General features: G+C 43.1%; 1 protein-coding gene and 1 long non-coding RNA gene across 2 annotated transcripts in view; one reads left to right on the plus strand and one right to left on the minus strand.

The window, feature by feature from the left end:
- Positions 1-14,567, plus strand: part of LOC310635063 — a 110,005-nt gene that overhangs the window by 57,385 nt on the left and 38,053 nt on the right. The window contains exon 3 of the long non-coding RNA XR_014491322.1: positions 5,623-5,726. This is a non-coding gene — a long non-coding RNA (uncharacterized lncRNA). The remainder of the gene's footprint in view (positions 1-5,622; positions 5,727-14,567) is intronic.
- Positions 1-14,567, minus strand: part of SCN8A (sodium voltage-gated channel alpha subunit 8) — a gene marked incomplete at both ends in the record, with an annotated part of 79,396 nt that overhangs the window by 42,218 nt on the left and 22,611 nt on the right. Inside the window, 5 exons of the mRNA XM_083353607.1 lie at positions 81-368; positions 2,619-2,825; positions 3,749-3,890; positions 5,681-5,744; positions 7,504-7,725. Of these exons, the coding sequence (XP_083209733.1) occupies positions 81-368; positions 2,619-2,825; positions 3,749-3,890; positions 5,681-5,744; positions 7,504-7,725 (923 nt within the window). The remainder of the gene's footprint in view (positions 1-80; positions 369-2,618; positions 2,826-3,748; positions 3,891-5,680; positions 5,745-7,503; positions 7,726-14,567) is intronic.

The following is a 14,567-nucleotide window of genomic DNA, read 5'->3' on the forward strand; positions in this document are numbered from 1 at the left end:
AGGTGGATATCCATCCTTCTCTCACACAGCCTCGGCACAATATAAATTTGGAAATTTTGTTTATGGAACTGAGATTTTACCTGGTTCATAATGGAGAGTTTCCGACCAAGCCTGTTGTCCGGCAAGCGGAAAACCTTCCTCCTCATTCCATCTTCTGATTCTGACTTGAATACTTTCTCAAGATCTCCCTTCTCCTCTCCTTCCGAGAGCTCCTTTTGCTTTTGCTTTTTCCTTCTGTTTCGTCTCTCTTTGGCACTCTTAGAGCTGAGCTTGGAGAACTCGGATGAGGTGTGGGACATCCTTCCTCCACCGTCTTCTTCTCCAGCATCTTCAGACACGGTCCCTGCTGAGGTAGCCATGGCTGCAGCCTTCGGGAAAAGAGAAATTTCGAGAGGTTAAAATATGAATTTCTAAAGGTCAGTAAAGTGATCAACTAACACAGGATCAAGCAAGGAGTAGCATTCAGGAGAGTGAATCTGCTGGTAGATACATGGTATATTCAGTAGATCAGCAAAAATCATGTCTCTTTCCAGTTTTTGAGCCATATAATGCTCCTATCAAATAATGCTCCTATCACTATGCATTATAATGCTGACATTATAATGAGGTCACCAGGCATGGATTATGTGTGAAAAGGAATTTCTGTAAAAGAGAGAGAGAAAAAACTTTTCTGCAAGGTAGAAGCCACCCTCCATATTTTTTCTCAGGGATAGGCCTACCCAGTCTAGCCACAAGGAGGCCATTTGAGATAATCTCACAACTGACAAAATTCACAAGGATTTATCTAATGCAAATAGGCCTATCTGAACTTGGGAGAAAACACTTTCCAGTCTTGAAAATCTTGTGTCTGTTCACACGTAATACTAACTTCTATATAGGACACATCACAGATTATTTAGTTGACAGCAATTTTACGTCACCTCCCCTTCTGACTAATATGCCAACCAAGTAATATGCCATGTGATCTGTGGATAACCATTCCTTCATAACAAGAATACAGGAGTATGGTGGCTTGATCAGAGTCAGAGGCTTTTCAGATAAAGTCTAGATCTTCTACAAGCCCTGAAGTATTGGCCCAGCCCAAAGTCGGATGGTTTGTTTCACTGGTGTGAGTTAGCTAATAATCACACAAATGTGAGTGGGAACATATTCAAACATTAGTTCTATTCTGTGGAGCTCACACTTGGGACCAGAGCAGTAATGGCAAACTTTGGGTTCTGTATATCAAAAATTTAGGAAAACCCTAACTTGATTCCGCTGGCCTGTCGCACACAAACACAAGGGAAACATATACATTCATTTATTTTAAACCATACAGTCTAGTCATGCGTGCTATGTATAAAGAAATGTCAAGTAATTACAAAAATAAAACACAAGTAAAACAAATTCCTTTCTAAAGAGTCTGGAGGCTGCACAAAATTACATCTTATTCTTTTTAAGAATAGTTGTTGGGTGTTGACGAACACTGCTATGTCACTCGAAATGTTAAGGTATGTCACCTTTGACACATGTGTCATAGGTTCGCCATCATTGGACTAGAATGACAAAGCAAATGGCCCCTACATGCCCTCACAACAGGTGTATATGCCTTACAGATTACATCAGTGGTTTTGATTAGTTGAAGACATTTACCTCACAATACACCTTAACTTTTGGTGGGGTCTTCTGTGTCTCTGGGCAGATTTCCTAAAATCCTCATGGAGGTGCCTAGTAACTATTCTAACTTTTTCCTTAGGAATTTCCAGCAGTTCCTTAGTATGGTGCCATCAGTAGGATGGAGCTTGTGAAAAGCAGAGCAATAGCTATGCTATCACAGAAATAGTCTACTTTTGCAGGCCATAATTCAAATGGCGGTTAAGACTTTTTGCCTTAATTTCAGTCACAGACACAGTCTAGGTTCAGGCCATATTCCTAACCAAATTTTGCACAGCATGTCATGTGAACATCACTGTGTTTTATCAGATTTCAACTATGAACTTCTTCAACTTCCAATTTGGCATTGATAAGGATAATGCTTCAGCATCACTTTTCTGTATTATTAGGATTACAGGTAGTCCTCAACTTACAACAATTCGTTTAGTGATCATTCGAAGTAACAACACTACTGAAAAAAGTGCCTTATGACTATTTTTCACACTTATGACCACTGCATGGTCACATGATAAACATTCAGATGCTTGGCAGCTGGCATGTATTTATGACGGTCACAGTGTCCCAGAATCATGTGATCACCTTTTGTGATTTTCTGACAAGCAAAGTCAATGGGGAAGCCAGATTCACTTAACAACTGTGTTGCTAACTTAACAACTGCAGTGATTCACATAACAACTGTGGCAAGAAAGATTGTAAAATGGGGCAAAACTCACTTAACAAATGTCTCACTTAGCAACAGAAATTTTGGGCTCAATTGTGGTTGTAAGTTGAGGACTACCTGTAGAGGAAACTTTCTATATTATTGGGATTAGGGACAAGAAATAACAAGTAACACCATTATGAAATAATGGGTGGAATTAAATGGTTCAGAATATTTGCATAGGTTTTAGATGGAAGTAAAATTTTGGTATTCATAGTTAACACCATTTTTTAAATAATGGGGTAGAAGAAGGAAAGAAACAAACCTGGGCTTCCTCCTGTTGCTTTTTCAGTTGTTCCAACATGGCCTTGAATTCTGCTTCCTTCTGCTCTGCCTCTTCCAATGTAGCCTGGTTTTGTTCTTCATAGGCCATAGCCACTACAGCCAAAATCAAGTTCACCAAGTAGAATGATCCAACAAAAATAACGAGGACAAAAAAGATCATGTAGGTTTTTCCTGCTGCTCGCAATGTCTGTAAAGAAGGGAGGGTAATTGTAAGATTTCCTGACCGCACCACCAAGTAAAAGAAGAATTTATGGTGCACTGCTTCTTCCTCATTGCACAGATATCCCTAGTATTCCTGGTACAAGGAATTAATGTTTTGCTTTGTCTACAAGTGACTTATAAGATCTTGCATTTCAGTTTTAAATATATCCTGCTCCTTCTCTAATGCATTCTGCTGCCCTGGCTCAATAAGAGACTAACCAGGAGTTTTATTTCTCACCAAACTTTCTGTTGGAAAAACCATTCATGATCTCTACCCACCAGAACTGATAATCTTTTCAAGAATGAAGCATTCATACTGTATATGTCTCTAGACCTCTCTCCACCAGAGCTGAAGTTTTGCAGCAGCTAATTCAAGTCACCACCATCACAATCGATCTAATACGAACATTATTTTGTTGCCAATAACAGCAAGTGTCCTCTTCACTAACACCTGGCTAATACCATTTAATGTTAATGTTTCTAACATCAGAAGTTCCTTTTGTCAAGCACCCATAAGCATGACGTACAATTGCTTTGCATTCTTCAGATTGTAAGTGATACATAGGGCAGGGCAGGGTAAAGCAGGGCAGAGGTGTGTAAACCCCTAAAACCCTGATTGTGAACCAAGGAGCTTTTCTTGCTGGAAAAATGGCCAGTTTCTTGCCATTTTGAGAGAAGAATCTCTGAAGTTAGACTGCAAGCCTTGGATTTATATCTAGCCAAATCCCAAAACAGAGCCAAGAAAAATTCTGAAAGTTCTTCCCTCCTGCAATAGAGAAAAAACAGTTCTGGCTCCCACCTTCTTTACATTATAAATCAAACCTTTGCAGACTCTGGACACTCAGCTCCAGCCATCAAATCACTGCCCATCCCTGTTTAAGGCAAGAAATCATGGATAGACATACTTACTAACTGATACAAGTTTTCCCAAAAGTCCTGAGTCATGAGGCGAAATAAGGCCAGGAAGGCCCAACTAAAAGTATCAAAACTGGTATAGCCATAGTTTGGATTCCTCCCTGCTTTCATACACGTGTATCCTTCTGGGCATTGGCTGCAGACAAGATGGAAGGAGATACTTCAGATTTAGGAGAGTAGAAAATATCCAACTCCAAAGGCAAAGAGTAACCATAGTCATTTTCACAGTTTCTCTTTCGACTATCGGTTTTGTGCTAAACTGATTGATGTTACCAAATATCATTGGTAATATCAACATTATTTTTATGACTCAACATTACTAGAATGATTTTTTTCATCTAGGACAGCCTCCCCCACTTGGGTTGTTTTTGATAAGTCCCAGATGTCGGTGTTCAACCCAAATGCAATTAATCAAATAAGAAAAGGTTGTATGTTCTATAGGCAAATATGCAAAAATCATATTGTAGGGAACCACAGAGATGACCTTGGGGAAATTATTCATAGAAGATTATAGTGGCATGTGCAAAACAGAAACAGGGAAAATATGAAGAGTCTCATTTCTCCTGACTCCCTGGAGCAGCAGGCATGTCAAACTTGTGATGTCATGTGATGTTGCGCAACTTATTGTGACTTTTTCCCTGCTGCTGGCAATGGGGTGCACACAGTTTCGGCGTGACGTATCTGGCCCACGGACCGGCAGTTTGACATGCCTGCCCCAGAGTATAAGAGCAAATGAAGGGAAAACGCAACCAGACTTACAACAGGGAGCCAGTTTGGCCTAATGGTTAAGACACCAGGTTAGAAACTAGGAGACTGTGAATTCTGGAACTGCCTTAAGGATGGAAATAATCTGGGTGACTTGGACCACTCACACTCTCTCACCTCACAGGGTTGCTGTTGAGGGGAAAATAGGAGGAGGAAGGAATATTAAGTATACTTGCTGCCCTGAGTTTTCTATAAAAATAATAAAGGTGGGATTAAAAAATCTGCAATAAATTCTGTTTATTTTAGTCTAATGCAAAAAAACACAACCCTATAGCTTTAATCATCTTGTGAATTCTGATCTGATCAACTTCAAAAGGCTGACATGTGCACTATATACTCATTGGTCATGGCAATCTTAATTCCTTCTGTACCAAGCCAATAGGCCACTTCAGAGAAACAAGTAAATACAACTTTAGAACAAAAAACAAAATAAAAGACCAATTGGATTGTGCTCGTCTCTGCACCAATATTTCACAAATATTCAAGAAAGAGCTAATTTGCAAAGCACCCCATTTAAGCAAAGTCTGGCAATTGGGAAGATTGCAACGTAAGATGACAGTGTAGTTACCAACAGTTATCGTACTCCATTTCTTTTGACTTGAGGCAATGAGTAATTAAGATTGAGTGAGCATCCTATTCAGACATGAGATTACAAATGAATGTAGGTGAAGAGAATAAGTGCAATTCCAATCCCAATCCTGTATTTTAGCAAAGTGGAGTTCATGCCTTACAAAGCTAATGGTGACAGATAGCAATAGCAGTAGCACTTAGACTTATATACCGCTTCACAGTGCTTTACAGCCCTCTCTAAGTGGTTTACAGAGTCAGCGTATTGTCCCCAACAATGTGGGTCCTCATTTTAGTGACCTGGGAAGGATGGAAGGCTGAGTCAATCTTGACTCAATGAGACTGCATTCTAACCACTGTGCCACCACGGGTCTCAGATAGTTTATTATTAATAAGCTTCCCATTTAAAAAAGAGGTTAATTTTTCAAACAGCCTAAGGTCTCTCAGCACTAGGTAGACAAATTGCTTTATAAATAATTCCATGTAAGTCTATATATGGATTAATCTATGTATGCTGACTTTTATTTTCCCATTAGTGAAGAAAGACTGGCTGTGGGGAAGAGCAAAGAAAGCTCAACTGAGCTGAAAACTTACCCTGCATCAGAACTATTACCACATAACAATGGATCAAGAAACCCAGGTATTGTGTAAAAATTTGCTGGAGGAGATAAAGAAAAGCAGGTAAGAATAAGCATAATGAGAAAGAACACAGACATTTAGACCAAATACTGTACACTTTTGATGTAAAGCTTCTTAAACTGGAATATTAGAAAGGATGCCACCTGAAGATCTTTTTTCTTCTTCTTGTACATTTTAGGAATTAGACATGTCAAACACAAGGCCCGGGGGCTGGATCCGGCTCATGAACTGGTTTCATGTGGCCCGCGAACCCATCCTGGAAACAGTGAGGGAACGGCCCCCACTGCCTTGGCCCTGGCCCAGGCCGGCTGGGAGCCAATGTACAATTTTGTGGTGGCCATCTATGCTGAAACACATTCAGTCTTAGCTCCACAAGGCCGTCTGGAAACAGCGAGGGACCAGCCCCTGCCACATCGCCCTCTTCCTAGACTATCCTGGGGTGTCTCCCATCCTATTGCTAAGAAACCTTTGGATACAAAGCCAGGTCTCCTCACATGGAGAGGGAGTGGGACTCCCTCTTGATTTTGCCCTCGTACCCATCATGAGCAACCTGGCTAAGGAGAGCAAGCACAGCAGCAGCAACCTTGAGGAATAAGTGCAGCTGGACACCCCCTTGGGGAAGTGGGGCTGGGCTTAGTGCCCTGGGTGTTTGAGGACTGGGCTGGGCATTTGACCTCCATGCCACCATCCACCCCCCCACCCCCCCGCATGGCCTGAGAGGAACAGTGAGGCTCCTCCAGTGGACCATGTCTTGACACTTGCCCCGGTCCCATCTCCTTCTGCCTCAGATCTGCCCCACTTCTGCCCAGGCCCCCAAAGGCACCCTTGACATGAATGATGTATAGCTGGCCATGCCCACCCAGTAGGCCACACACACTCCAGCCACACCCACCCAGTAGGCCATGCCCACCCTGACCACACCCACCCGGCCCCCTGACGGCAACCGCAATGCTGATGCGGCCCTCAATGAAATTGAGTTTGACACCCCTGCCCTAGAGATTAGATACAATCTGCAAATTTAATTGGATGGAATTGGAGAATGGAGGAACGGTATCCTCTGAGTATTGCTTGGAGCTGGCTGTATATTTTATCCTTGATTTTTCTTAGCATTTTATTTTCACATAATTTGCCTGGAAAACATGTGCTATTAAAAGGATTTAAAATCACACCAAATAAATTAAAAAAGTGCTAGCTTTTCAGACACCTCAGTGTCAAGAATTATTTGGAGCCTTTGCCATTTCATAAAGCAAGTGTGATTGGAAAGGGCACATGTCTATGATCATCTATGGCTGAATTATCCCGTTACCAGCCTGTAAATACCAAGCACTATTCTGACAGGTGATTTGTAACTTCATTTTCTAATGCCAATTAAAATGTGCTCTGGCATTTACCTTTTAAACCAGTCTAGAAATCCCAAGTATAAAGCCATCCCAAAAAACATTTATAAAGGGATTATTTAGTTTAAACCATTTTTAATAAACACATACACTTTGCCAAACCGAAGGAACAATGATTATAAAAGTAATATTATACCCATAGTTAGTATGTTTAAAGGGATTAAGACTAATGGAACATCAAAGGAATTTTAACAATGGTAAGAAGACATTATGCAAATATAGCTTGTTAAGGAAAAGATAAGCAAGTAGACGTCAAGATGCGTACTTGCCATTCAAAGTACAGTAACTGTTGGCCTTAATCGAAGTATTCATGGGGTAGTCCAATAAATATTACAGTTAATATAGACAGAGAAAATGATGGCAGCAAAAGGTAGCACCTACACACATTGTTGCTGTATTCTTCCCAATTAAATCCCTTGGTGCCATTTTCTAGGTAGGTCTCATTGAGATCGATGGGCCAGATGACACATTTGTTTCTTAGATTCCCCATGAACAGCTGTAGCCCAATTAAAGCAAATACACTGAGGCAAAACACAGTCAAAATCATCACATCAGAGAGTTTCTTCACAGACTGGATCAGGGCTCCCACAATAGTCTTCAGGCCTGGAAATAGGAAACAAACCAGTAATGACATTTATGTGGAAACATAGACCTAAGCACAAAACAAACTTTTAGGGTGCCCAGATTATATATAAGTAAAGACAAACAGAATGATCTGTAAGGACTGGCAAGATAAAAAGCAATCAATAAAAATAAATGAATGGCATGGAAAAGAAAACTTAAGTTCGTCTAACTTTCAGTAAGTGGTGATGGATATACCTATCAGCACAATTGAATAATACACCAAAGTTTCCTGACTCTTTGGAAAGTTATTTTATTGTCCAAAGAAATCTATATTAATAGGGAGCGGGATGGAAAACAGAGAAGATTGATGGATTTATTAGAAGCTGCTACCAGATAAAAGATTCCCATCTTAATAAGTTGGTCAGATCAATGGTTAAAAAGGAAGCTAGGAAAAGAAGTTTCCCCCACCAAGGAGGATTTCTCTGGATAATAAAGCAGCATTGCCAGGAGTGAGAACTTTCTTACACAGTATGGTATTCAATTGTGCTGGCATGTACTTCCCCAGTCATTCACAGAAAATTATATGAACATCACCTTCACTTTCTTTTTTCCCAAGAAGTCAGTGTCATGAATGCCGAGCATAGTGTTAATTTGCTTAAACAATGAAAAATGAAGGGTGAAAGAAGTTAACAGAGCATCCAGAGCTTACCTGCCCCCCCCAATCAATTTTCAGATGTCATAGTCTTTTACACGTAAGCATGTATTCAGGATTCCAAATGAGACACATTTCATCTCATTTTGTACAGAGAACTGAGACACTGTGTCTCAGAGAGCAAATCTTGGACATATAGACAAGAACTGAAAATACCCTGCGTAAGAAGCCATCCTTTCATATTTATCTTTCTTAAACTATATGCAGAAGTTAAAGTCTCTGCACATAGACAGAATCTATGGCTTAACAGCTCTCGGAGGATTTTTTATTAGAACCACTATGAAGAAGGAAAAACTTCCAAAAAAAAAAAAAGAAAAAAGCCTTTGTCAATGAATCAAAAAGATTTTTGATTCAGCTGATGCTCTTTTGGAAACCAGATCTTAACTTGAGGCAGGGGGTTGGAAAAGGGTTTTTAGAGATTTAAGCATCTACAGTACAAGGCTTCAGGCACACATACTCCTTACCCACTCAACCCCACTGCACAAAAATAATCTAAGAATATTTATTTATTTATTTATTTTATTTAATTCCATTTATATCCCGCCCTTCTCCGAAGACTCGGGACGGCTTACAAGCTTAGCAGTAGCCTTCATTCTATGTATATGCCTGCTTATTAGGGCTTTCACACACACCCCAAGCGGCATTATTACAAAGTCAGCTTAATTGCCCCCAACAATCTGGGTCCTCATTTTACCTACCTCGGAAGGATGGAAGGCTGAGTCAACCTTGAGCCTGGTGGGATGCGAACCTGCACTAATTGCAGGCAGCTGGTGTTACTTAAGGAGGCATTAGCCCACTGCTCCACCAAGGCTCAGAATAGGCCCAATGTTTCGGTTCTAGGGTTGCCTTAAGAATGTACATCCAAAAAAATGATGCTATGCTACACTTTTGGCATGCCCAATGGGATGAAACATTTGATTTTAACTGAATGAACATCATCATCTTGCAGAATGACAGAATTAATTGAGAGCTTATACAGATTTTTTTCCAACATGCTCCCAGCTACTGCTCCTCTTTCTGAAAGTTTAAACAAGATTTGCAAGATACAGGAAAGTATATTGAAAATGTCAGAACAAATAAATTTCACATGCATGGAATAGCTAAGGTGATATATAATTTAAATAGGGAAGAGGCAGAGCGGGGGGAAAAAGAAGGGAAAGCCAGGGCAGTTAGATAGGTGTGAGATAGATTGCCAGAATCTAATCAATTAACAACTGCAATCTGTTAAAAACTGGGAGTAGGTTATATGCTTTATCAGCACTCCTACTGCACTGTATTTTTGGATCAATCAATTACTGTATTGCAATCTTCTGCCCTCCAAATCTGTTGGGTTATAACAGATAATCTACCATATAGATTATTGTGATTATAGCCATGTGTCTTCCATAAGTATATATTGCAAAAATGAAGGGGTTGTGCCTGCCCTTTAACATGATTACAATATAAGACATGACTATCAAGAACTTTACCTGTAAACACATCCAGGAGACACGATGATCTCACAGTAACAACCACACACTCAAGCACTGCTTGGGGTACTCCAGAACTGCATATGTGAACCAGCACACTGCTATGCATTTTCTGGATTATTTGATAATAGTTTTAGACGCATTTATTTTTAAAAGACTGCAATGATTTTTGCATTTCCATATTTAATAATGGATAATTTACTTGACTGAGTAAATCAGGCATGTGACTACTAAATTCATTGTCCAAAATGCACTTTTTTTTGCATTTTAAGTTGTGTTTTTATGTTTTTATATACTGCTCAAAAAAATAAAGGGAACAGAAAACAAGACATCCTACTATTAAATACAGTACATTGTGTTGTTTAAGTGTTCCCTTTATTTTTTTGAGCAGTATATTTGGTGAACATAGGATTTAAAAGCAAATCACCCATCTTGAGAGTTTGTTAAGGTTCTTTGACAATTCCAAGTGTTCCAGGATGAATTCAGATTCTGTCTCTCTGTCCTCTCTCTCTCTCTCTCTCTCTCTCTCTCTCTCTCTCTCTCTCTCTCTCTCTCTCTCTCTCTCTCTCTGTATGTGTTTGTGTTTGAGTGTTCACGTACATGCTTGTACATGTATCTATGCTTCTGTATGGGAAGAGAAAGTCAGAAAGCAGCATTTTGGACACAATAGCATCATTTCCCCCCCAGCTCATTGTGATGAACTAACCCTCATCTTTTGATCCAAGTGCTATCCAACTTTTGATTCAGCCAGCAAACTTCTCATCAAATCAACCAAAATATTTATACCCAATTGATATATACTATAAGCCAGGGGTCCCCAACCTATGGCTCTTGGGCAGTGGGCTGTGGAAATGGCTGGCTAGTGTGTGCCCATGTGGGCGCGCAGCCCCGTTTGCGCCTGTGCACAGGCGCAAACGGGGACGCTAGCACGGGGCTGGTATCTGCAGCCATTTGTGCATGCGCCGCTAGCCCAGATGGTTTGTGTGGCCTATTTGCGCATGTGCATGGCACCAGCGCATGCAGCATGCATGAACGGGACTGCTAGTGCTGCGCCAGTGTGCATGGTCCTGTGCACGCACACATACACGCACACCAATTTTGAAGCTGCTCTCCTTCCTTCTGGTCTGCGAGCCTGGAAAGGTTGGAGACCTCTGCTATAATCCATGTCTTTTAATTTATTTGTTTTAATTTATTTGCACATTTAATTCATATACACATATATTTTAATTTATGGACATTAACATTTATTCTAATTTGTAATTTACTATGCATGAATTATGCACAGTAATGAGCCTAATTTATTAATTTCTCACCTTATTTCAAGCATATTTGGACATGTTTGTTATTCCCAGTTCTTCATTTCATTCATTTCCCGATTCAAAGTCTATTTTCACAATTTCCCTCAGCTGTAACCGATATTAATATTTCCAGCCTCTTGCTTTCAAGATTTCCCAAAGCTCTCCACTTTTAGAAGGATTTGGGAGGGTGCTGCTCATTCTGATTTATTCTGTTTTAAGCTTATAGTTACTTTTTTTGCAAATGTTCCTTTGCTAAGTGACAATGAACGACCCTTCCAGAGCCCAATGCTGCTTTGACATAGGGATCTGCATTCTGTATGCATTCCTTTCATAATTGTTGAAACCAGCAGTGTCCCCACTATGCCTGTTGTTGGAACTTTTAAAGTAACATATTCCTTATTATATCTTGTTTGGGCTACTGTGACAAACCCAAAGTAAATGTAACGGATGCCTTTGAAACTGCAGCTGCAAGGATATGGACTACTGCCACTTTTTTTACATTGTTGGGAAGTCAATCATTTGTACTCATCGTTTTGCTTTTCTTAAGTTGGTCCCTTTTTGGACCTAGATGCCCTATGTATGGTCACCCATGCCCTAGTCCACGGGTCAGCAACCTGCGGTTCCGGAGCCGCATGCGGCTCTTTAAGCTGTCTCCTGCGGCTCCCAGTCCTCCTCCGCCGGTGGAGGTTTGGGGAGCTGCGCATGCAGCTCTCCAAACCTCCACTTCCCCGTTTGCAGAGATGCTACCTTCGTCCATGTTTGACTAAGGCAGCAGCTCTCCAAACAGGCGGCGGCGGTTTGGAGAGCTGCGCACGCAGCTCTCCAAACCGCCACCGTCCCGTTTGCAGAGCTGCTGCCTGCGGCGGCGGTTTGGAGAGGTGCGTGCACACCTCTCCAAACCTCCACCATCCTGTTTGCACAGCTGCCGCATTCATCCATGTTTGATGAACGCGGCAGATCTCCAAATGGGTGGTGGTGGTTTGGAGAGGTGCACGCGCACCTCTCCAAACCTCCACCGTCCCGTTCGTACAGCTGCCACGTTCGTTCATGTTTGATGAATGCAGCAGATCTCCAAACGGGTGGCGGCAGTTTGGAGAGGTGCGCACGCACTCTCCAAACCGCCACTGTCCCGTTTGCACAGCTGCTGCGTTCGTCCGTGTTTGACGAACGCGGCAGATCTCCAAACGGGACAGTGTAGGTTTGGAGAGGTGCGCATGCACCTCTCCAAACCTCCACCGTCCCGTTCATACAGCTGCCACGTTCGTTCATGTTTGACAAACACGGCAGATCTCCAAAAGGGCGGCAGTGGTTTGGAGAGGTGCATGCGCACTCTCCAAACCTCCACCATCCCGTTCATACAGCTGCCGCGTTCGTTCATGTTTGACGAAAGCGGCAGACCTCCAAACGGGATGGTGAAGGTTTGGAGAGGTGCGCACGTACTTCTCCAAACCTCCACCATCCCGTTCGTACAGCTGCCATGTTCGTTCATGTTTGACGAACGCGGCAGATCTCCAAACGGGCGGTGGCGGTTTGGAGAGGTGCGCACGCACTCTCCAAACTGCTACCGTCCCGTTTGCACAGCTGCTGCATTCGTCCGTGTTTCTTTCAAACGCGGAGGAACGCAGCAGCTCTGCAAATGGGGTGGCGGCGGTTTGTAGAGCTGTCGGGTGGCTCTGGTGGTGCCCGGACTGAAGGCGCCGCCGCAACCCAGTGCCCGTCGCCAGGGAGACCCATCACTGCCGTCGCGCAGGTGCCTCACAGCTCGAGGGAGCCGCGCTGCAGGAGACGCTTGCGAGGCTTCTTTCGGCCGAGGAAGGGCCCGTTGCCTCCGAGGGGGGCTGGGCGGGATCCTCTGAAAGGCTGTTTCCTTCCTCGTCTTCGTGCGGCCCTCCGCGGTCGTTTCAGCCTGCGAGTCCATCCCTCCCCCCCATAAGCTGGCGGCACTGGGCAGCGACAGGTGCGTGCGGCTCAGGATGCAGCGCGGGCATCGGGGAGGTGTATGTTTTTGCTTGTTCTGCGTATGCGTGTGCGTGCCCACATGCGCGCGCACATTTTGCGGCTCCCACTTTTTTTGTGTGTGACGGAACCGGTTCTGAGTGGTTCTTTTGCTGTTTCGCGTTGCTGACCCCTGCCCTAGTCACTTCTCGACTGGATTACTGCAATGCTCTCTACATGGGGCTGCCCTTGAAGTGCACCCGGAGGCTTCAGCTGGTGCAAAATGCAGCTGCGCGGGTGCTTATGGGAGTATCTCGATACTCCTATGTTAAACCTCTCCTGCGCGAGCTGCATTGGCTTCCGGTTGCCCTCCGGGTGCTATTCAAGGTGCTGGTAATTACCTTTAAAGCCCTACATGGCTTAGGCCTGGGGTACTTGCGAGACCACCTGTTGCCAATGTCAACCTCCCATCGCCCGGTTCACTCTCACAGAGTCGGCATCCTCAGGGTGCCGTTGGCCAGGCAATGCCAGCTGGTGACCCCCAGGGGAAGAGCCTTCTCTGTGGGCGCACCGACCCTCTGGAATGATTTACCCCCGGAGCTGTGGATGGCCCCTGACCTTCGATCCTTCCGCTGCAACCTGAAGACATGGTTGTTCCAACAAGTGGGCCTGGACTGATCATGGTTTTTTAAATTTGGGTTTTATCGGCTTAAATTGTCCTTTATTTCTTTATTTATTGTTTAATTCTTTTTTAATCTTTGTATTCTATGTTTTTTAATTTTTTATTGTTGTGAGCCGCCCTGAGTCCCTAGGGAGAAGGGCGGCATATAAATTTAATTAATAATAATAATAATAATAATAATAATAATAATAATAATAATAATAATAATAATAATAATATGTATACGTATACGTATATGTCATGGCCCCGTTGGAGCCCAAGTCTGAGGAGGAGCAGGGACTGGAGCAGGGGGCTGGAGCAGTCTCTATGGCTCAAGAGGAACAACCTGAGAATGAGGACGAAGCAGCCCCGGGTCCATTGGGCCTCAGAAGAGTAGGCTGGGAGGAAGAGAGGGCTCAGGCTGAGCAAAGAAGCGGGGAGGAGGCAGAAAGGGCAGGCAGCAGAGCAGAGGAACTCAGGAGACGAGCAAATGCCTCCCCTGCCAGATCCCTGAGTGTGAAGATTGGAAAGAAGGCAAAGTCAGCACAGGGTGATGCGACTACTCAGGAGGAGGGCTCCTCTCCGCTCCCCATGAGTTCACCTGGAGAATAACATTTAAGGAGACGCCATGTTTGTTTTAGGATTACACTCCCTCAGCTTTGCCTGTTTTTGCCTCGCTTTAAGAACTGCTTTTGCCCTGTGTGTCGAAGACTGCTTTTGCCTTGCTGTGAGGACTGTTTGTGGTTTGCCTTAGCCCTGAAGAATCCCCCTTCGGACCTGCCTCGCCTTGGACCCCCTCTTCTTTT

Source organism: Vipera ursinii, assembly GCF_947247035.1.
Source record: "Vipera ursinii genome assembly, chromosome: 2".
Lineage (NCBI taxonomy): Eukaryota > Metazoa > Chordata > Lepidosauria > Squamata > Viperidae > Vipera > Vipera ursinii.